This window comes from Nicotiana attenuata, unplaced genomic scaffold (assembly GCF_001879085.1).
Source record: "Nicotiana attenuata strain UT unplaced genomic scaffold, NIATTr2, whole genome shotgun sequence".
Classification (NCBI taxonomy): domain Eukaryota; kingdom Viridiplantae; phylum Streptophyta; class Magnoliopsida; order Solanales; family Solanaceae; genus Nicotiana; species Nicotiana attenuata.
In genome coordinates, this window is record NW_017672477.1 from 15,029 (window position 1) to 37,633 (window position 22,605).

Sequence of the window (22,605 nt, forward strand, 5' to 3'; positions counted from 1 at the left end):
ACTGATTCAAATTAATTTGCACAAACATTTATAAATTTGATGAAACTTTCTCTCATAAAGTTTGAACAAGATTTCTTCTATCTTAATTACTTCGTAAAAAAATTCAATTTTATTTTGATAGTTGACAGCAAATGAATATGTGCTGGGTGATCAACCGCTGAAGATGCTGGTGCTATCTGCCATCGACCCGAAATATATTCGGGTTACATATAATTTACAAAGCATGACCAATTATGTTTTGAGTTGAAATATTAATTTACTAACGGGGAAGTTAATTAGATACATTAATTAATTCATTATATTACTCTAGTATTAGAATATTTATATATACATACTGTTAAAATTTTATTATCTTTTGTACAAATTATGTGATACTTGACTTAGGATATTCGTGCAACGCACGAGTATAGAGACTAGTACTATATTAAAAGTGGGGAGCCCACAACTAAAAAGTTAAATTACTAAAATAACCTTTTAATAATATATATTTATATTAAACAATAATAATTAAAAATACCTAAATGATATTGATTTATATTGTGTCTTTTCTGAATAGTTGTGCTTATTCATTAATAATTATTTGTCCAAAAAGAAAGAACTACTTATCAGAAGAAAAAAAAACATAACCGAATTCAAAGGGTTGTGTTCCTTCATTAGGAAAATAGATTTTTCAAATGTGTTCCTTCATTAGGAAAATAGATTTTAACCGCACTTCATGGTAACAATCTAAAATGAAAAAAGAATTAGTTGAATGAATTATGAGCTCGATTTCCTTATGGTTGTCCTCGTTCTTTCATTTGTGGATAGGTATGTATTTGCTCTACTATAAAACTGCAACTTCTAACTCTCTACTGTAAAGAAATAAGTATTTGATCTGTTGTATTCACACAACTGATATCATGCTGACATTAATATATAAATTGAAGGATACTACTGATTTATAGCATCCAGAACTAGTAATCAACACTCTGAGTTATAATTGTATTTACTTTAAGAATTTAATTTACATTTGTTCAACCATTATTGAATACATTTATAATTTTTTTTTAGAGGCTTTCATTTGAAGTAAATAAAAGATACGGGGAAAATACTTCTTAAAGCACATTATGTGATTCTTCATTATCGTTGAAGAATTTTTTTATTCTTCTTTCTTAAATCTTATATTTCAATTCTATTTTTTTTCTTGAGTCCTTTTGGTAGAAGAAATTACTAAGAATTACTCATTTAATTTCTTTAGTAGGCATTATGTCCTTAGTATCGAATTCCCGTTAAACTATTTGCACAGCCTAGGGAAATTACGATCCTCGGCAAAAGTGCTGCCTACATTCCTTCACATTCTAATTAAAATTATTTGCACAATTTCACTTTTAGATATTTTTCAATATTTCTACAATTTGTAAGTAGTGTTGGGAACATGCATATGTTGTTTTACAATAACATATTGATAATATTATCCACTCAACACTACTATCTTAATTCGGAAGAGGCATTATAATTTCGGGCAGAAATATTTTATCTATATTTATTTTTTGCAGTAAGATACTTTTATTGCCTTGATAAATAACTTTAAAGGTCTCTTTAAGAGTCATAGAATTATTTACTCCACTTTGAAAGGAGAGCGTGACAATTTTGATTTTGAATTAATACTATTTTAGTCTTTCAAAAAAAAGTTTTTAGTATTTCTTTGGTACAAAAATTTTGAATAATTAATTTTTGGACAATTTATACATGATTTTACGAGTTCTATTTTTTTTTATAGATAATATTGGTTTAAGTTTAAAAAATCAATATTGATGTTAAAGTTGAAGTTGGAAAGAAGTTTGAAAATGTCACGACCCAAAATTCATTAAAGGTCGTGATGGCGCCGAATACCACTTGTCAGGCAAGCCAACACCAAGAAGTTAAATAAATTCCTCATTTTAGTATTTTTGAAATCATTTCTTTTTCTTACATTAAACAATAAATAATGAACTTAACCGAGAAAATAATGGTGTCTTTAACAAATTTAAATACTGAATAATCCCATAGTCATCCCATGTCACGACCCGAATTTCTCACCGTCGGCACCGTGATGGCGCCTAACATCGCACTCGCTAGGCAAGCCAACGTTAGAGAATTGTTCACCTTTTTTCTTTACTTGTTATAATTAAAACTAAACAAAGCTAAATCAACATAATTAAATGCGGAAGAACATAATTAATTGATCATCTTTATACTATTAATAGAAAAACCGAAACAGTTACCACCCAGAAACTGGTGTCACAACTCACGAACTCTCTACAAGTTACTACAAATACTGGTATTAAAGAGAATAATACATCTGTCTCGAAAGTAAATAAAACAGAGATATAGATGTAGGAGGGGACGCCAAGGCCTGTGGACGCCTGCAGGACTACCTTAGGTCTCCCGACTGAAGTATCAACAACTGACCTCTCGATCAGCCACTACCAGCTCCGAAATCTGCATAGAAAGTGTAGAGTGCAATATCAGTACAATCGACCCCATGTACTGGTAAGTGCCGAGCCTAACCTCAACGAGGTAGTGACGAGGCTACGACGAGGCATAAACAATATATCCTGCAACCGTTTGTAATAAGGCAAAAAGAAACTACGGAATGAAATAGGACAGTAACTTGCATTAAATAAATACGGAACCCAGTCGTCCTACCAATACTCAGCTATAACCAATCCTTAAGAGAGTTTCAACACCACAATAATGAATCTCAGCAGAATAATAGTACATAAATAATAAATGATGCGGCGCGCATCCCGATCCCACCATATAATCAATAACAAAATAAACATTCACCCTTATTACTCCTTGTTGCGGCGTGCAACCTGATCCCACCAGTCCACCCTTATTGCTTCTCAATATATCACCCTTATTCCTACTGTTGCGGCGTGCAACCTGATCCCACATGTCCACCCTTATTACTCCTTGTTGCGGCGCGCAACCCGATCCCACCAGACAATCACATTTTACCCTTATTCCTCCTGTTGCGACGTGCAACCCGATCCCACCACATCATTACCAATTACAAAATAAGAACAAGTATTTCACAAGTTAACTCAAGTCCTCCACAACATTTATACCTCAAACTAAAACAACGGAAGATCACTACTATTATGAAACTTTATCAGTTAATACTACATAGCGAGACCAACCAAAGTGTACCATGAAGCACCAATAAACTAACGTAAACCAACAGCGTGATATAATGAAACTACGGAACAATTAATAATGTCAATAGAGAAAACAACATTTAACAAGAAGCAATTAGACATGGAAGCATCAATAAGCAAGTAGCAGTTAAGGCAGGAAAGCAATATATTAGGAAACGGGGAAGGGAACAAACTAAACAGACAATTTGGAGGTGCATAGATACTCGTTACCACACATATACGCCACACACATGGAAATTCACATAGAAATTAAGTCGGGGATCCCTAATCCCTCGAGTCAAGGTTAGACCAGACACTTACCTCAAGCCAACGGGTATCTCAAAGCTCAAATACCGCTTTACCTCTCGATTCCACCTCCAATTCACTGGTATCTAGTAATAATCAACTTCATAACATTAATTACCGCTAAAGAAATAAATTCCAATGCATAATTATAGGTTTCCCAACATTTTCCCCAAAAAGTCAAAAATCAACTCGGGGCTCGCTTGGTCAAAACTCGAAATTCGGACCAAAACACGATTACCCATTGAACCCCGAGCCCGGATATCAATCGGTTTTGGAATCCGACCTCAATTTGAGGTCTAAATCCCTAAATTTCGAAATTCCTAAGTTCTACCCAAAAACACCCAATTCCACCATGAAAAATCCTAGATTCTAAGATGAAATTTTGTAAAAAGATGAAATAGATTGAAAGAAATGAGTTAAGAATCATTTACCTATGATTTGGGGAAGAAAGAGTATTTGAAAAATCGCCTCTTATGCTTTAGGGTTTTGACAAAGTGAAAAATGGGTGAAAAGTCCCGTTTATATAGCACCCCCGGATCCTCACTACGCGGTCCGCAAAATTATAGGTGTGGCCGCAAAACTAAGCCTTACCCTACCGCGTCCGCGAAGCCCCCCCCCCAACAACGGCCGCGTTCTCCAACCCGCGGTCTGCAAATTCACTCCCCGGCCGCACTTTTGAGAGCTGAGACCTGCAATCTCTCCAACTATCCAACACCAGGTCTTTTCCTAAGTCTAGACATCCTGTAGCCTATCCGAAACTCACCCGAGCCCTCGGGGCTCCAAACCAAACATGCACCTAAGTCTTAATACATCATACAGACTTGCTTATGCGATCAAATCGCCAAAATAACACCTAGAACTATGAATTTAGCACCAAATTGCATGAAATTTTCAAGATAGTTTCAAAACTTCTATTTTCTAATTCAAAGGTCCAAATCATGTCAAATCAATTCCCTTTTTCACCAAAATTCACAGATAAGGTTTAAATATCATAACGGACCGTACCGAGCTCCGGAACCAAAATACGGGCCCGATACCAACAAGATCAAATCTTTTAAATTGATACATTTTCAGTCTTATCAATTTCCTTCAAAAATCCATTTCTCAGGCTAGGGACCTCGGAATTCGATTTCGGGCATACGCCCAGGTCCCATATTTTACTAAGGACCCTCCGGGACCGTCGGAACATGGGTCCGGGTCAGTTTACCCAAAAACGTTGACCGAAGCCAACAAAAATCAACTTTTTAGGCCAAAAATCAACATTTCTTAAATTTTTCACATAAGGGCTTTCCGGATACTCGCCCAGGCTATGCACACAAATCGAGGAGAGATAAAATGAGGTTTTCAAGGCCTCAGAACATGGAATCGGATTCTAAAATAGAAGATGACCTTTTGGGTCATCACATCCCAGAACCCGGTGTCACAAGTGCATGAGCAATTTCTAGGAAATAAAGTCTAATACAATAACTATCAGGAATACAAATTGGACAGAAAAGAAAGTACAATACTCTGAAGGAGACTCTGCTGGCTGTGGGTCGTCTCGAGAGATGCAGCTCACCTAAGTCTCCGTATCAACCATGCCGCTACGCCCAACGAGGCCACTAGACATACATGTGCCTGTGCAATAAAAATGCACAGCAAGTGTAGTATGAGTACGAAAACAACGCGTACCCAGTAAGTATATAGTCTAACCTCGAAGAAGTAGTAACGATAGGTCGACATCGACACTTACTAGTGGTCCAATAATATAATCAGTCGTGGATTTATTAAAAACAGCAGTAAACTCAAGGGAATCATGTCGCAAGTAAACAATCCTTTTGATAATAAGAGATTTCCAAGTTCATATTTCCTCAATTATCAATTTATCTCAGGCCAGGGAGGCAATATCATAATTTACAATTTCAAGGCAAGCAGTACAAGCATGCGCAAATCATGCTGAGGTCATACGGTTCGATCCAACATAATATTTAAATTGTGCACTTCCAGAGGGTCGAATGGCGCGAACCATAGATGCATCTATTATCCCGCTCGCGAATCATACATGCGACGTAGTCAAATATAAATAAACATATTAAACAGTTAATCAAGAATTCATCAGAGAAATAACTACCCAAAGAAATGGCAACATCTCTTTAACGGTCAAGAAAATGAAGTTTAATTTCTTTAGAAATTTATTTACCAATTCGATATGATTTAAGCAATTTAATTTGTCACTAAAGTTACAAATATTTCAAGTATAACATGCTTTCGGGTCCTAGACTACCCGGACTTAAGCATAATAGTAGCTATGCACGGACCCTCGTCACATCGTGCGTACGTAGCTGTAACGGTCCGACCGATCGTTTTGAGCTCTAGCGCATCGTTCAGCAGTTTGAGACCATGAGCAGCTTCACTTCAGATATTATGACTTGTGCGCGTAGTCGGAATTGAAATTCGGGGAGTTCGGAATTGATTTGGAAAGAAAATTCTCATTTCGAAAGCTTCAAGTTGGAAAAATTGACTAAGATTAGATTTTTGAGTAAACAGCCTCGAAATCAGGATTTGAAGGTTCCAGCAGGTTCGTATGATGATTTTGGACTTGGGCGTAAGTCCGGATCAGGTTTTGGATGAACCGAGAGCGTTTTGGTGCCTATTGTGGAAGTTAGCATTTTGGAATAATTTCATAAGTTTGGGTTGAAGTGCATTTTAGTGTTATCGATGTCTGTTTGGGATTACGAGTCTAGGAATAGCTCCGTATGGTAATTCTGGTATTGGGAGCGCGATCGGAAATGGATTTGGAGGTCCGTAGGTCATTTTGGAGTCATTTGACTAAAGTTAGAAATTTGAAGGTTTTTGAGAAGTTTGACCAGAAGTGGACTTTTTGATATCGGGGTTGGATTCCGATTTCGGAAGTTCGAGTAGGTCCCCAATGTCGAATATGACTTACGCACAAAAATTGAGGTCAATCGGACGTGATTTGATAGGTTTCAGCATCGAATGTCGAAGTTCGAAGTTCTAAAGTTCATTAAGTTTGAATTGGAGCATAATTCATGGTTTTATCGTTGTTTGATGTGATTTGGGGCCTCGAGAAGGTCCGCATTATGTTTTGGGACTGGTTGGTATGATTAGACGGGGGCCTCAGGTGGATTTCGGGTGGTTAACGGATCGAAATTTGGAGTTGAGGAAGAGCTGAAGCAGCTGGGCTTTTGGTGTAACCGCACCTGCGTGAAGGGGCCGTAGGTGCAAGCCCGTGGGTTTAGGAAAGGAATCGCAGAAGCGGGAAAGCAAGGGGAGGCTAGTGACCGCAGAAGCGTAAATGTTTGCGCACCTGCGATGGCGGAGGTGCGGTGCTAGTCGCCGCAGAAGCGGGAAGAGCCGCAGGTGCGGAAGAGGAAGCCGCAGAAGCGGAAGCGCGGATGTGGCCAAGGAGCCGCAGATGCGGAAAATCGTGGGGCAGTGATGGGTTTTATAAACGGGAAATTGGCCATTTTTCTCCCATTTTTATTTGGTGTGGGTGATTTTGGGGAACCTCAAGGGGAGATATTCTTCAAGTATCACAAGGTAAGTTGTTCCCGCTCATTACAAGTTAAATACATGATTTAGATACGGATTGAAGTATGGAAATTTGAAGAAATTTGGGGTTTGAGGAAAAACCTAGAAAATTGGTATTTTTGGATTTTGACCATGATTTTGGACATGAAATTGAGAGTAAATTATATATTTGAGTTCGTGAGGTTGTGGGTAAACTTTATCTTCAAAGAATTTCGGAATCCGGGCACGTAGGCCTGAGAGCGATTTTGTCAACTTTTTGATCGGGGTTATAATTGCTATAAATTGGATTATAATGAGTGTTTGATCATATATTAATGGGTTTGCATAATTATTGGTTAGTTTTGGAGCGTTGTGCATCGACTTGAGTCTTCGAAAGGGTGTGGAATGCCGGTTATGGAACTTCGGAGCGAAGTGAGTCTCCTTTCTAACCTTGTAAGAGGGAATTGTCCCCATAGGTGAATTAATTGGATATGTGCTCCTATTTGTGGGGGCTACGTATGCACGAGGTGACGAGAGTCTGTGCGTAGCTACTATTATGCTTAAGTTCGGGTAGTCTAGGGCCCAAAAGCATGCTTTACTTGTAATATTTGCAACCTTGTTGTCAATTTAAAAATGCTTAAAACATATCGAACGTATAAATAAATTTCTAAAAGGCTAGACATCGTTTTCTTGACTTTTAAAAGAGAAATTTGCCTTTTCCTGAATAATTGCTCCTTGATGAATTCTTGATTTGACTGTTTGAATGTGTCTATCTGTTATGGAATGGGCTGAACACCTCGGTAGATTAAATAGATGCATCTATGGTTCGCGCCATTCGACCCTCTGGCAGTGCACATTTTATTATTTTATTGGATGGGGCCGTACGACCTCGGCATGATTTGCGCATGCTTGTATTGCTTGACTTGCAAATTTATAAATGAAGATATTGCCTCCTTGGCTTGAGATAAATGTGTAAATGATGAAAAATGAATTTGGAAATTCCCTATTAATAAAAGAATTGTTTACTTGCTTCCTGCTATTGAGTGACAACTGTTTTTATATATACCCTCGATTTACTATATTACTGGTATATTATTATTGGACCGCTAGTAAGTGTCGAAGTCAACCTCTCGTCTCTACTTCTTCGAGATTAGACGGGATACTTACTGGGCACGCGTTGTTTTCGTACTCATGCTACACTTGCTGTGCATTTTTGTTGCACAGGCACATGTATGTCTAGTGGCCTAGTTTGGCGCATCGGCATGATTGATACGGAGACTTAGGTGAGCTGCACTTCTCAAGGCGACCAACAGTCAGCAGAGTCTCCTTTAGAGTACTGTATTGTATTTTCCCCACTGTCCAATCTGTATTCTGGACGGTTATTGTGGCATATTGCTTCCTAGAAATTGCTCATGCACTTGTGACACCGGGTTCTAGGATAATTATGGGATTATTCAATATTTAGTTTGTTAAAGGCATCATTATTATTTCAGTGAATTTCATTAATTATCGTTTAATGTATAAAAGAAACAATTTCAATAAATACTAAAATGGGAATTTAATTAACTTCTTGGTGTTGACTTTTCTGACCGTGGTGCCCGGCGCCATCACGACCCTTAGTGGATTTTGGGTCGTGACAGTAGCCCCCACAAATAGAAGCACATATTTAATTATTTCACCTATGGGGATAATTTCCTCTTACATGGTTAGAAAAGAGATTTACCTCGCTCCGAAGTTTCATAACCGTCTGCCAAGCCCTTCCGACGACTCAAACCGATGCCTAACGCTCCAAAACAAGTTAATAATTATACAAACCCATCAATACTCAAATACCCGTTATAATCCTATTTACAACAATTTCCATCTCCGCTCGAAAAACTGATAAAATCATCCTCGGGCCCACGTGCCCGGATTCCAAAAATATTCGAAGATAAACTTTACCCATAACACCATGAACTCAAATATATAATTTATTCCAAGTTCCATGTCCAATTTCGTGGTCAAAATCCAAAAATATAAATTTCTAGGTTTTTCTTCAAAACCCCAAATTTCCACTAATTTTCCATGATTTTCCATGTTGAAATCTAGATATAATCCAAGTAATTAACTTGCAATAGGTGGGAATTACTTACCTTGATATAGATGATGAAGATTGAGCTCCAAAATCACTCCTAGGTCGTCTCCCATGGAGGAAATGAGATGAAATGAGCCAAACCCATTTTTGCAAACTTATACACTGCCAGACAACCCTTCTTCGCGTTCGCGGGCCTCCCATCGCGTTCGCGATGAACAAAATTCTCGAAAGCCATTCCCAAACTCTTCTCAGACAACCTCTAGTATAATGGTCATAACGTTTGGTAAAAAATTTTAAATGTCAAATGGTTTAACTTTTTGAATACTAGACACCAAGATCTACAACTTTCATGTTTTGGTCATCTCCTAACGCCTTATAGTTTTGGAGATATAAGCCTCCAAAGTCAGCCCAGTGCAACACAAATTTCTTCTTCATCTTCCTGGATAACCTGTAGTGTACCAGCCATAACTATTTGTACACAAATCCGAATGATATATGGTTTACTTTTCTGAAACTAGACACAAAGGGCTACAACTTTTATTTTTGGATCATCTCCAAATTCCTTATAGATTGCGAGATATGAGCCTTCGAAGTCAGACATACTTAAACTTCTGAAATTGGAATCCGACCCCGATATCAAAAAGTCCACTTCCGGTCAAACTTCTCAAAAACCTTCAAATTTCTAACTTTCGCCAAATGACCCCAAAATGACCTACGGACCTCCAAATCCACTTCCGGACGTGCTCCCAATACCAGAATCACCATACGGAACTATTCCCAGATTCGAAATCCCAAACGAACATCGATAACATTGAAATGCACTACAACCCAAATTTATGAAATTCTTCCAAAAATCCAACTTCCACAATAGGCGTCGAAACGCTCACGGGTCATCCAAAACCCGATCCGGACATACGCCCAAGTCCAAAATCATCATACGAACCTATTGGAACCTTCAAATCCCAATTCCGAGGTCGTTTACTCAAAAATCGAATCTTACTCAATTCTTTCAACTTAAAGCTTCCGAAATGAGAATTTTCTTTTCCAAATCAACTCCGAACTTCCCGAAATTCAATTCCGACCATGCGTGCAAGTCATAATGTCTGAAGTGAAACTACTCATAGCCTCAAACTGCCGAACAATGCGCTAGAGCTCAAAAAAACCGGTCGGGTCGTTACATTCTCTCCCACTTAAACATACGTTCGTCCTCGAACGTGTTGAGATTTGCGCTGGAGTAGTCTGAAATTACTGTTTAACATCTCGTGCACCTACTCGTGCTACCACAACTCAGTTGAGCACATTAGCTCGATCAAATCTGAAGATATCCTCTTTCATTTTGGCAAATAAGCCTTAGAGACTAGTTTCAGCATCCGGAATTCTCTGCCAGGCCTGCTTCCAACATGTGAATGTCGTATCAATCACCACACGCTGTACCAGAACATGACTGCACACCCTTGCCGAATTCACACCATGCACCACATCATTCACAAGACCATAATAACACTCTCTGATCATAATAGCCGTCATTTCCCGAATCTGATGCTCACAATGCACCCCATGACATATATAAGTCCTGTTCCAACTCTCGCAATACCGCCACAACGGAACAGATGTGTAGAAATTCATAACCAACTGCCGAGTCAACAATCGTTGAGTCTATACTCCTGACAAGAACCATTACCTCATTCTGAACCAAGTAATGGTATTTGCTCTTTGATATACTTCATATAATCCGATCGCACTGATCCTAGATCCAATAATCTCGTCTCACCCAGTACGAGTTGCTCAGGCAACAAGCCACCCCAGACATGACCAAAAAGTCTCACATGATGCCACAATGTGCCAATAGGCTACAGACTTGAACGTGATACATAAGGAAAATGAACTTTTGAAGGGACTACCCAACTCACGCAACTAATTAGACAACCGAAAATGTGTTATAAACCTTCCTCAGAAAAATGGGAAACAAAAAACATAAAATAGAATATAGGGGATTGTACCCGACATCACTCTGTTGCGGCGTGCAACCCGATCCAAACAACATACCCGTGGCGGCGTGCCACCCGATCCACACATAAATCTATATAAGGAGATACATACCGAGCTAGAGTGCTCATACTACCAAATACCAAATATCGGCCACAAGCACGCTAAGTGCATAATACCATCCCTGGGGAGATAGATAGCGCCATACGCTATGAAACTCAAGCACAACTGAGGTGCGATATATGATCTGAATCTCAAGAGCCATCCCGCTCGCATAACACCATCGTTACACGGAACCTTAACACATAAGAAAATTATCAAGCCGTCTCACAACTCATACGGCACAATATAGTATTACATGAAATAGCCGATGACGAGATAACATCCAACGTCCAAATACTCCTCCATAAGGAGTGCTATGCTGAAATGAACACATCTAGCCTGATATAGAGCCCATATTCATATTTAAATCCACCCATCGACCTCGAGCCGATTCTGACCGCACCGTACTAGGCCAATAACCTTTCAAGGGTCCATAATAACCCTTTTTCCCATGACTCACAAGAACAACCCTCATATCCGGAGCAAACCTCCACAGTCCACAACCTAGTAAACCGAGTGCCCTCTAGGCATAAATTCTCAAATTAGTGATACTACCACAATCTTCACACTTGGTTTAAATCTTCAATCAATCAAGTGACTACATGTCACACTTATACAATCTTCCCGTGAGGTACGCTCCCACGACCTTCCGCACTAGATAACGAGTCTGCACATCCATACCACCGGTCACACTAATGTTGTAAAGCATATCAAGAATCCGTAACCAAGATGCAAAGCCTCCGACACAAAATGCCGATCTCAGGTGACCCTGAAGACAATACCAGCTTACTCCAAACATCCAAATCCCCTTCCTGCTCCTCTGAGCTCGTAACATCCTCATCAAACACCGAACTGCAACCTTGATCCTCACTTTCAAATTTCATACTGCTCACTGCACCTAACAAGCCAATACGCGATAGTACAAGAATTTCATCATAACTCTTGAACCACTAATATGGTAAACACTTCATCACCTAGAAACTTTTTACTTAACTCATTCCAAGAGAACCATAGAAACACGCGAGTAACTTCTCATAACCGTAGAATATTCAAATCCACAAATAGTGGTCTAAACCACCATAACCCTTCTGGGATCCGCCTACACATAACAGGCCATAATACTTGAATACTTCCAAATAAAATCAATTACGGCGGCCGTCGAGCCTCGCACGTACCGCCACCACTATGCCAATTCAACCATGGCTAACCAATCTAACTTCTTCTAGTTAATCTTTAAGTTGCCTTAGAGATAATAATAGCTCCATTCCTTACATCACCAACCTAAATCCGCACTCATCTTGAGTGACCCCATTCCATGAGACCACATTGTCTCCAAACCCATGAACCGTTTCATACCCTCCTAGTACGCACATTCGCATCTTCAACTGATACACCCATTCTGATAATTCCTCTACGAATCCGAAGTCTTTTTCTCTTTTACCTCCCAATGCTACACTGCAAGTCAAAAACATCATAGAATATTCCGAGCCTCTTACCATAATCTGCTACAAAAATTGATTCTTAACCATACTGCGGGCTTGAATCCTTAGGCACCGCATTTTTAACCTTTGAATTCACTAGGACGTTGTTGAGAGTCACCCACTCTGGCTTGGTCCCAAATATAATCAACTCCAAGGCTCCGCTGGCACATGAACAACAATCTCAATGAAGCACCCGACTGAATCAGTTCCCTTGTAAATCACCTCTGTACGAAGCATAAATCCTGAATCTTCCCAAAGCCTGAGCATGAGTCAATAAGGCCAACTATAGCACACCTTTATCAATTCCTTTGTTCAAATTACCACTTATGTTCTTTTCCCTTAGCTGTAATAACTCACCAGTACGCCGATAAGCCGAACCTCACAAGTAGATAACCATGTAACCTAATCGTAGGCGGTGGGACCCTCCCACTTAGCTTGAAGCTACTATTACACAACTCTGGAACCCACCAAGATTCTTTTTTCATTGTTGACATGATCTTTCACAACCAACCCGCCAAATTCCTTGAAATCCTTCTGTTAGCATTTCATGAACACTCTGAATCTCTAGAAACATTCACATATTCGACTTCTTACTGAATACTCAGTAAAATCTTTCGCAGAAGATTCGCCAACCACGCGACCGCTGACCTGCTCACAGGAGATAACCCACCTGTGGAAATTACACGCCAACATCTTCCAACGTTGCTGCACGGGGTATAATCACTATGACATCAATAACCCATCCTGAGCTCATGCTCATTCACCAACTGTACTTGTCCGTTCACTTCTTATGGACATCAACTAAATGTGCGACAATATCTTCCAATTCAAAGTTATATTGCATCTTTTTTCGTATCAAGCAACTCCCTTTCTATTGCATCCAATCTCCCGCCGTATAATAGCCAATATTTCAAATTAAGCCCGTGGATCCAATCACCGTTCACTAAAATTCCCAAATCACTCTAAACTTTTCCTCAAGGTGTGTAGTTATCCTGCCACTAAACTCATATGCTACTCTGCCACTCTCCCACTTTCGTCAAACTCACTCCTTTAAGCAGCTACTCGACTTTCGCTTCTTACACCTGGCCTTCTAGAAATTTAACCACCGCCTGACACTTCCCACATGTCGTTCCTCATCCTTTGCTGCCCAGTTGTTGCCTTAGATCAATATCTATCTCTGTAGCACTTGAACCGATAGATTACTACTAACTTCAATCATTTCCAAAGATCCTCCTTCTCGAGCCGTCAGCATTAGAAATACCCATTCAATCCTGAACCACCGCACCCCGCGATCTCTGACAGCCGCTTCTCCAATACTATCTCACCATATCCTGCCCCAAAGGCGAATTGTAGAAGATCATAACACCGGCGAACTTAACACATTCAATCGAGGATGACGACACCACGTCGCAGATAAAAATTCCACAACACTTGAAAACACTAAGTCTCGTTACACAATCAACCCAAACCTAAACATTTATAGTGCCATTCCTCGACCAGAAATAAAATACCGAATCTCTGAATCGTGCTCTGAGTAAACCTCCTTTCAAGTCATTCACTGCCCCGACATAGAGGCAAGTATCCTACCATCAGATCAATACTGCGTGATAACCGTTCATAAGCATCATAGCAACCTGTGCATAGCCTCAAAGCTCTCAGAAGTACAACTACTGAGCTGAAACGATAGAATATCCTTCCGCAAGGCGATGACAATAGCCCAAACAACTACGCTGGGAGAAACATCCCGCACATTATTTGTAGTACCACTAAAATTCCTCGATTCCCGATTTAGAACCACCGTTCACGTCGCATAAGATTTAATGGGAAGAAAATGAAGGCATAAAAATCAAAGAAATCAAACCGCACGAAGAGGAATCAAGAAGGGAAATGCTCCTAACAGCCCTGTATCCTCTCGAAGATAAGTACAGACGTCTCCGTACTGATCCGCAAGACTCTACTAGACTCGCTCATGACCCGTGAGACCTAAGGGAACCTAGTGCTCTGATACCATGTTGTCACTACCCAAAATCCATTAAGGGTCGTGATGGCTCCGGACACCACTTGTCAGGCAAGCCAACACCAAGAAGTTAAATAAATTCCTCATTTTAGTATTTTTGAAATCATTTCTTTTCCTTACATTAAATAATAAATAAAGAACTTAACCAAGAAAATAATGGTGTCTTTAAAAAATTTAAATACTGAATAATCCCATAGTCATCCCAGAACCCGGTGTCACAAGCGCATGAGCAATTTCTAGGAAATAAAATATAATACAATAACTGTCTGGAATACAAATTGGACAGAAAAGAAAGTACAATACTCTGAAGGAGACTCTGCTGGCTGCGGGTCGCCTCGAGAGATGCAGCTCACCAAGTCTCCGTATCAACCATGCCGCTGCGCCCAACGAGGCCACTAGACATACATGTGCCCGTGCAGCAAAAATACACAACAAGTGTAGTATGAGTACGAAAATAACGCGTACCTAGTAAGTATCCAGTCTAACCTCGAAGAAGTAGTAACGAGAGGTCGACTTCGACACTTACTAGTGGTCCAATAATATAATCACTCATGGATTTATTAAAAACAACAGTAAACTCAAGGGAATCATGTAGTAAGTAAAAATCCTTTTGATAATAAGAGATTTCCAAGTTCATATTTCCTCAATTATCAATTTATCTCAGGCTAGGGAAGCAATATCATTTATAATTTCAAGGCAAGCAATACAAGCATGCGCAAATCATGCCGAGGTCATACGGCCCGATCCAACATAATATTTAAACTGTGCACTGCCAGAGGGTTGAATGGCGCGAACCATAGATGCATCTATTAGCCAGCTCGCGAATCATATATGCGACGTGGTCAAATATAAATAAATGCATCAAACAGTCAATCAAGAATTCATCAGGGAAACAATCAGCCAAAGAAATGGCAACTTCTCTTTAACGGTCAAGAAAATGATGTTTAATTTCTTTAGAAACTCATTTACCAATTCGATATGATTTAAGCAATTTAAATTGTCAAAAAGGTTACAAATATTTCAAGTATAGCATGCTTTCGGCTCCTAGACTACCCGGACTTAAGCATAATAGTAGCTACGCGCGGACCCTCGTCACCTTGTGCGTACGTAGCCCCCACAAATAGAAGCACATATTTAATTATTTCCCTCTTACAAGGTTAGAAAGGAGACTTACCTCGCTCCGAAGTTCCATAACCGGCTCCCAAGCCCTTCCGACGACTTAAACCGATGCCTAACGCTCCAAAACTAGTCAATAATTATGCAAACCCATTAATATATACTCAAATACCCATTATAATCCTATTTACAATAATTTTCAATTCCGCTTGAAAAGCTGATAAAATCATCCTCGGGCCTACGTGCCCGGATTCCGAAAATTTTCGAAGATAAACTTTTTCCATAACACCACGAACTCAAATATATAATTTATTCCAAGTTCCATGTCCAATTTCGTGGTCAAAATCCAAAAATATAAATTTCTAGGTTTTTCTTCAAAACCCCAAATTTTCACTAATTTTCCGTGATTTTCCATGTTAAAATCTAGATATAATCTAAGTAATTAACTTGCAATAGGTGAGAATCACTTACCTTGACATAAATAATGAAGATAGTGCTCCAAAATCGCTCCTAGGTCGTCTCCCATGGAGGAAATGAGATGAAATGAGCCAAACCCATTTTTGCAAACTTATACACTGCCAGGCAACCCTTCTTCGCATTCGCGGGCCTCCCATTGTGTTCGCGATGAACAAAATTCTCGAAAGCCATTCCCAAACTCTTCTCAGACAGTCTCTAGTATAATGGTCATAACGTTTGGTAAAAAATTTTAAATGTCAAATGGTTTAATTTTTTGAATACTAGATACCAAGATCTACAACTTTCATGTTTTGGTCATCTCCCAACGCCTTATAGTTTTGGAGATATAAGCCTCCAAAGTCAGCCTAGTGCAACACAAATTTCTTCTTCATCTTCCCGGATAACCTGTAGTGTACCAGTCATAACTTTTTGTACACAAGTTCAAATGATAAATGGTTTACTTTTTTGAAAACTAGATACAAAGGGCTACAACTTTCATTTATAGATCATCTCCAAATTCCTTATAGATTGCGAGATATGAGCCTCCGAGTCAGACCTGTGCAACAAAGATTTCCTTCTTCGCGAACGTGAAGAACAAAGTCCCTGAAGCCAAATCCTTCTTCACGAACGCGAGAGGATCCTCGCGAACGCGAAGAACAACACCAGACACCAGATCAGCTATAAAACAGCCCAAAATGATCCGAAACTACCCCGAAACACACCTCGAAACACACCCGAGGCCCCTGGGGCCCGTCCAATCACACAAACCAGTACCATAACATACCACGGACCTACTCAAGGCCTCAAATCACATCAAACAACATCGAAATCATGAATCTTCGCACCCCAATTCAAGCTTAATGAACTTTAGAACTTCAAACTTCTACATTCGATGTTGAAACCTATCAAATCACGTCCGATTGACCTCAAATTTTGCACACAAGTCACATTCGACATTACGAACCTACTCAAACTTCCAGAATTGGAATCCGACCCGGTATCAATAAGTCCACTTCCGATCAAACTTCTCAAAAACCTTCAAATTTCTAACTTTCGCCAAATGACCCCAAAATGACCTACGGACCTCCGAATCCATTTTCGGACGCACTCCCAATACCAGAATCACACGGAACTATTTCCAGACTCGAAATCCCAAACGGACATCGATAACATTGAAATGCTGCAACCCTAATTTTATGAAATTCTTCCAAAATGCCAACTTCCACAATAGGCGTCGAAATGCTCACGGGTCATCCAAAACCTGATCCGGATATACGCTCAAGTCCAAAATCATCATACGAACCTATTGGAACCTTCAGATCCCGATTTCGAGGTCGTATACTCAAAAATCAAACCTTAGTCAATTCTTTCAACTTAAAGCTTCCGAAATGAGAATTTTCTTTCCCAAATCAACTTTGAACTTCCCGAAATTCAATTCCGACCATGTGTGAAAGTCATAATGCCTGAAGTGAAGCTACTAATGGCCTCAAACTGCCGAGCGACGCGCTAGAGCTCAAAACGACCGGTCGGGTCGTTACAGAAATTTTGTTTTACATAAATTTCAGTTGAATAAGGGCTTGTTTGGTCATAAATTCCTTTTTTTTTTTTTTTACTTTTTTTCAAAATTCTTCTACTTTTTTCGGAATAAGTGTTTGACCATGAAAATTTTAAATTTCACTTGAAGTTTAATTTTGAAAGTTTTCGAATATTTAAAAAACTCCAAAAAGATATTTTTCAAAATTTTCACTTCAAACCACTCACAAAAATTCAAAAACAGTTCCCAATTATGTTCATGTTCAAAGTCCAAACATAACTCTAATTTTCATTACTATTTTCACTTGAAAAATAAATCACTTTTTTTTCCTGGAATTTGACAATTCTTATGTCCAAACGCCCACTAAAAATTAACATTTGTGAGTGAAACATTACTTCATATGAGATAACCAAACAAAACTTTTACCTTCAAAGTTTTCTATTTAAAAGTGAAGTTGAAATAATATATAAAATTTTAAAATAAACTTTAATTTGCAATTAATGTGTGTTCAAATACCTTTATAAATCAAACAAAAATTCTTAAGTCTGCATATGATAAAAACCCAATATTTTGCAAAAAATTTATAAGAATGATATGAGATAATTAATGAAAAAAGGAAAAAAAGTAAATATTCATTAGTAGTGTGAAAACTCTATATTGAATGAAGCAACGAGTCAAAAGAAAACAAGGTCCCACAATTGCGCAGGCGCGGCAACAAACTCCCATACGCACTCTTCCAAGTTTCCAACCGTTTCTTCACTCTCCACTTACGTTCGGTTTCACTCTCTAATTGCGAATTCCCATGATTTAAGCTCATTCAATTCAATTAAAGTTAATACACAACCACTCTCTATAATAATTTTTTTGTTTTTTTTCATGTGCATATAAACCGAAATTAAAGTGGTGGATTTTTGGTTACATCCAAGTCCTAGTGTTCACAATTCCCAGTTTCCTTAATTACTCCACCCTTTTTTTTTCAAATTTCATTCTAAATATATAATTATCCACTGTTTTCTTTTTTTATGATAACCGGTTCACCATCTGTGATTAATAAATGAAGAGGTTGAAGAAAAGCTTGAGTGATCAGCCACATGAGTCAGTGTCATTAGATCGGGAGAATAACCCTGTTTGTAATATGGTTTCAGAGGCGAGATGGGGTTTGAATTCCATGAGATTTATGGGATTTGTCTTTGTTTGTTTGATGGTTTTGACGGTTGTATTCTCGGCCTCTGTTATACTCAGAGACTTGCCTTCTGATAGCCGACTCAGGATTTTGGCTGAAGCTAGACTCTTTGATGTTATACCTCCAAATGGTACTTCCATTTCCCCATTCTTTAGCTTTTTTATGCTTGATTATACGACTTTTTTTTAGTGAATCATACAACACGCATGCACATGGATGGATGTAGTATGTGAGCAGCGATTTTGGCCCGCTGCAGTGTTTGAAATATTTATATACTGGATCATTTTAAGGAAATTATATTAAACCCATGGCCATAAATTAATAGGGAGTATAGTACTACACGTAGTGGCGTATGCAGAATTTTACCCCAGCAGTATCGGCCTACGTCACCATAGAGCTAGTACATGGGTTTGAGTTTGAGGTCGTGGGGTTTCAGTTAGGCTTTACCTGATGTTTACTCTGCATTAATGTGGTGTGTAAGTATATAATTTTTAGAATATTGTGTAAAATATAACATATACAGTAATAAAATGTCTTGGTGTTGCAGTGTCAGATGACACTATTTGAATCAATGTCTGTCCGCCACTGACTACACCAACTGATTTAAAATCCTGGATTGCACAAGCATGCACTTAACGATGTACTCCGGTGAAGTGTTGTTTAGGTTTACTACTGGCAGTAATGGAGTAAAAGATTTTGGTTTGAGAACCACATATTATTGTATAAAGTGCTTTGCACCCCAAATAACTAAAGTTGGAATTGTTCGTTAGCACTAATAATTTGTTGGTCTGAAAAGCGTGAAGGAAATTAAGAAAGAAATTCACATAAGTCCATGAAGCAGATTATCAACAGAGCTGCACCTTTGTAGGATTGGTATTAGTAGTACAAAGATTTGCAGCCTCTACATGTGCTTTTGATTTTTATATCCTTCTGAGCTGCAGTTGCTTCTTAGTATAGTTGCAAATTGCACTATTGTTGTTTGGCTCAGAGCTGATTCATTTGCTGTTCCACTAGTGAATCCAGTTTCAATAACAAGAGAAAGTCCGAATACATTCTGTTTCCCGCTATGATGTTAGGTTGGGGGTGTAAATGGATAGTTGTTTGAAGACAACGTAATGGCTTGAGTGCCTTCTGCAGATTGAAACAAAATACAGCAATTAGGTGAGCCCAGGATCCTAGATTTGATTTTGTGCTTATTTATTCTCGTTTCTTAGTTTGGATTAGCCTAGCATATCTGGCTTCACATGTACACACTCTTATTAGTGTGAGGAAAGTTAAAAGGCCCCAATGCTTTCAAAGATTTAATCGGTAGAATAAGCTAAAGCTGAGAACCAAGGTTGGCGGCAAAATAATCAGTTTCAGTCATTTAAATTTTGCTTGTATGGGGCATTATCCCATCATTCTACTTAAAAATTGACCAGTCATTTGTTGCATTCTTGCATAGTATGGTAGGCAGATATTTTCTCTCTCTCTCTCTCTCTCTCTCTCTCTCTCTCTCTCTCTCTCTGCTTTGTTTATATAATGTTTTGCTTGTATGCTTGCTCTTATAGTTTGATTGTGGATATAATAGCTAGAAAATGGTTGTGATTGTGACTGTGTTACTGATAAGATGATAGATGTTTTGTGCCTTTTGGAGCATGGCTTCCTTAAAATATGTAATAAGTTTCTTTTCTTGTTTAATTTCTTTTTTGGTTTTTTCAGCCACAGTTTCAGAAGATGGTAGTCATCGGCCAGTCACGGTGCAGAAAGATAAACTGCTCGGTGGCCTTCTTCCTTCTGGATTTGATGAAAGATCTTGTCTGAGTAGACATGAGTCAGTCTTATATCATAAAGAACTGCGCCAGAAGCCTTCTTCTTACCTCATCTCAAGGTTACGGAACTATGAGGCTCTCCATAAGCGATGTGGACCTCATACAGAATTATACAACAGAAGTGTCAAGCTTATCAAATCTGGTCAATACGGAGGTTCTGCAGATTGTAATTACTTAGTTTGGATATCCTATAGTGGTTTAGGAAATAGGATACTAACCTTAGCTTCTGCTTTCCTATATGCTCTGCTTACAAATCGAGTCCTCCTTGTTGATCCTGGAGTTAATATGCCTGATCTCTTCTGCGAACCTTTTCCGGGCGTTTCTTGGTTACTTCCTCCAGATTTCCCTATAATCAGTAAGTTTAGCACCTTTGATCAGAAATCTCCTCATTGCTATGGTTATATGGTGAAGAATGATATCGTCGGCAATTCATCTGGCTCAATAGTACCTCCCTTCATCTACCTTCATTTAGCTCATGATTATGATGATCAAGATAAATTATTTTTCTGTGACGAGGATCAAAGTTTTATCCAGAAAATCCCTTGGCTAGTCATGAGGACCGATAATTATTTTGTGCCATTTCTTTTCTTGATCCCATCGTTTGAGCAAGAGTTAGATAATCTTTTTCCAGAAAAAGAAACCATATTCCACTTTCTGAGTAGATACCTTTTCCATCCCACAAATTCTGTATGGGGGCTTGTTATGAGGTATTATCAAGCTTATTTAGCCCAAGCAGACGAAAAACTAGGAATTCAAATTAGAGTCTTTGATACAGGTGTTGGTCCTTTTAAGTATTTTCTGGATCAGATCTTCGCTTGTACAATGAAGGAGAATCTGCTGCCACGAATTAACCGGGGGGAGCCTATAGTCAACCCATCCGGGAAGCAGAAGACGATAGCCATCCTGATAACTTCTCTAAGCCCTGGATATTTTGAAGAGTTCCGAAACATGTACTGGGAACATCCCACTGTGACAGGAGAGATCGTTGGCGTTTACCAGCCGAGTCAGGAGAAACATCAACAAAGTGAGAAGCTTATGCATGATAGAAAGGCGTTGGCAGAAATGTATCTACTGAGTTTAACTGACAAATTGGTTACAAGTGCATGGTCGACTTTCGGATATGTGGCTCATGGTCTTGGAGGTTTGAAGCCTTGGATCCTATACAAGCCTGAGAACAAGACAGCTCATAATCCGCCTTGTGTTCGAGCTGCATCATTGGAGCCGTGTTTCCACGCCCCACCTTACTATGATTGCAAAAAGAAAACTGGAACAGATACAAGTAAAATTGTTCCTCATGTGAGGCACTGCGAGGATGTGAGCTGGGGTTTAAAGCTATTTGACCATAATATTATAACCATGTAGGCTGTTAGCTGTATTCACTTCTGTAAAGTTGAGCAAAAAGGTTTTTTCCTTTCAAGTTGCATTTTTCTCTCTGGAGAAATGAAAGCTGGTGAAGAGTTGATCAAATCTTAGTCTTCAGGTTTGCAATTTTTTTTATTTTTTTATTTTTTTTCACTCTGCATTGAGAAGCCGAAACCTTGTTAGCTGATCCAAAGAGTGCGCAGAATGATATTTTGCTACTTGAAAAGGTTATAAATTGCTTGATAGCATCATCTGAGTTCTTAGTAAACAACTGATCACGCTGGCTGTATGCTGTTGGTTTTAGTTGTCCAACCTTAGTATAATTTCTCTGTTTGAAGAGTCGCTACTTGGTTAAGTTAGAATAATCCTTATTCCTTTGGGTATAGCATTTCATGCCTAATTGCCTAGTACCTTAGTAGTACATAGAGGTGCAAAATGGTTAAAAGAAAACAATTATCCACCCATATTATCCATTAAAAAATGAGTTGGATAATAAACATTTTAAA

The 22,605-nt window shown here is 38.8% G+C and overlaps 1 protein-coding gene across 1 annotated transcript; it reads left to right on the forward strand.

Moving 5' to 3' along the window:
- The first annotated feature begins 18,654 nt into the window (after positions 1-18,654).
- LOC109213354 (galactoside 2-alpha-L-fucosyltransferase-like) lies at positions 18,655-22,305 on the forward strand. Its single transcript, XM_019377146.1, has 2 exons — positions 18,655-19,056; positions 20,628-22,305. The coding sequence occupies exons 1-2, from the start codon at positions 18,798-18,800 to the stop codon at positions 22,097-22,099; spliced, it is 1,731 nt and encodes a 576-aa protein (XP_019232691.1). The 5' UTR covers positions 18,655-18,797; the 3' UTR covers positions 22,100-22,305.
- The last annotated feature ends 300 nt before the right edge of the window (positions 22,306-22,605 follow it).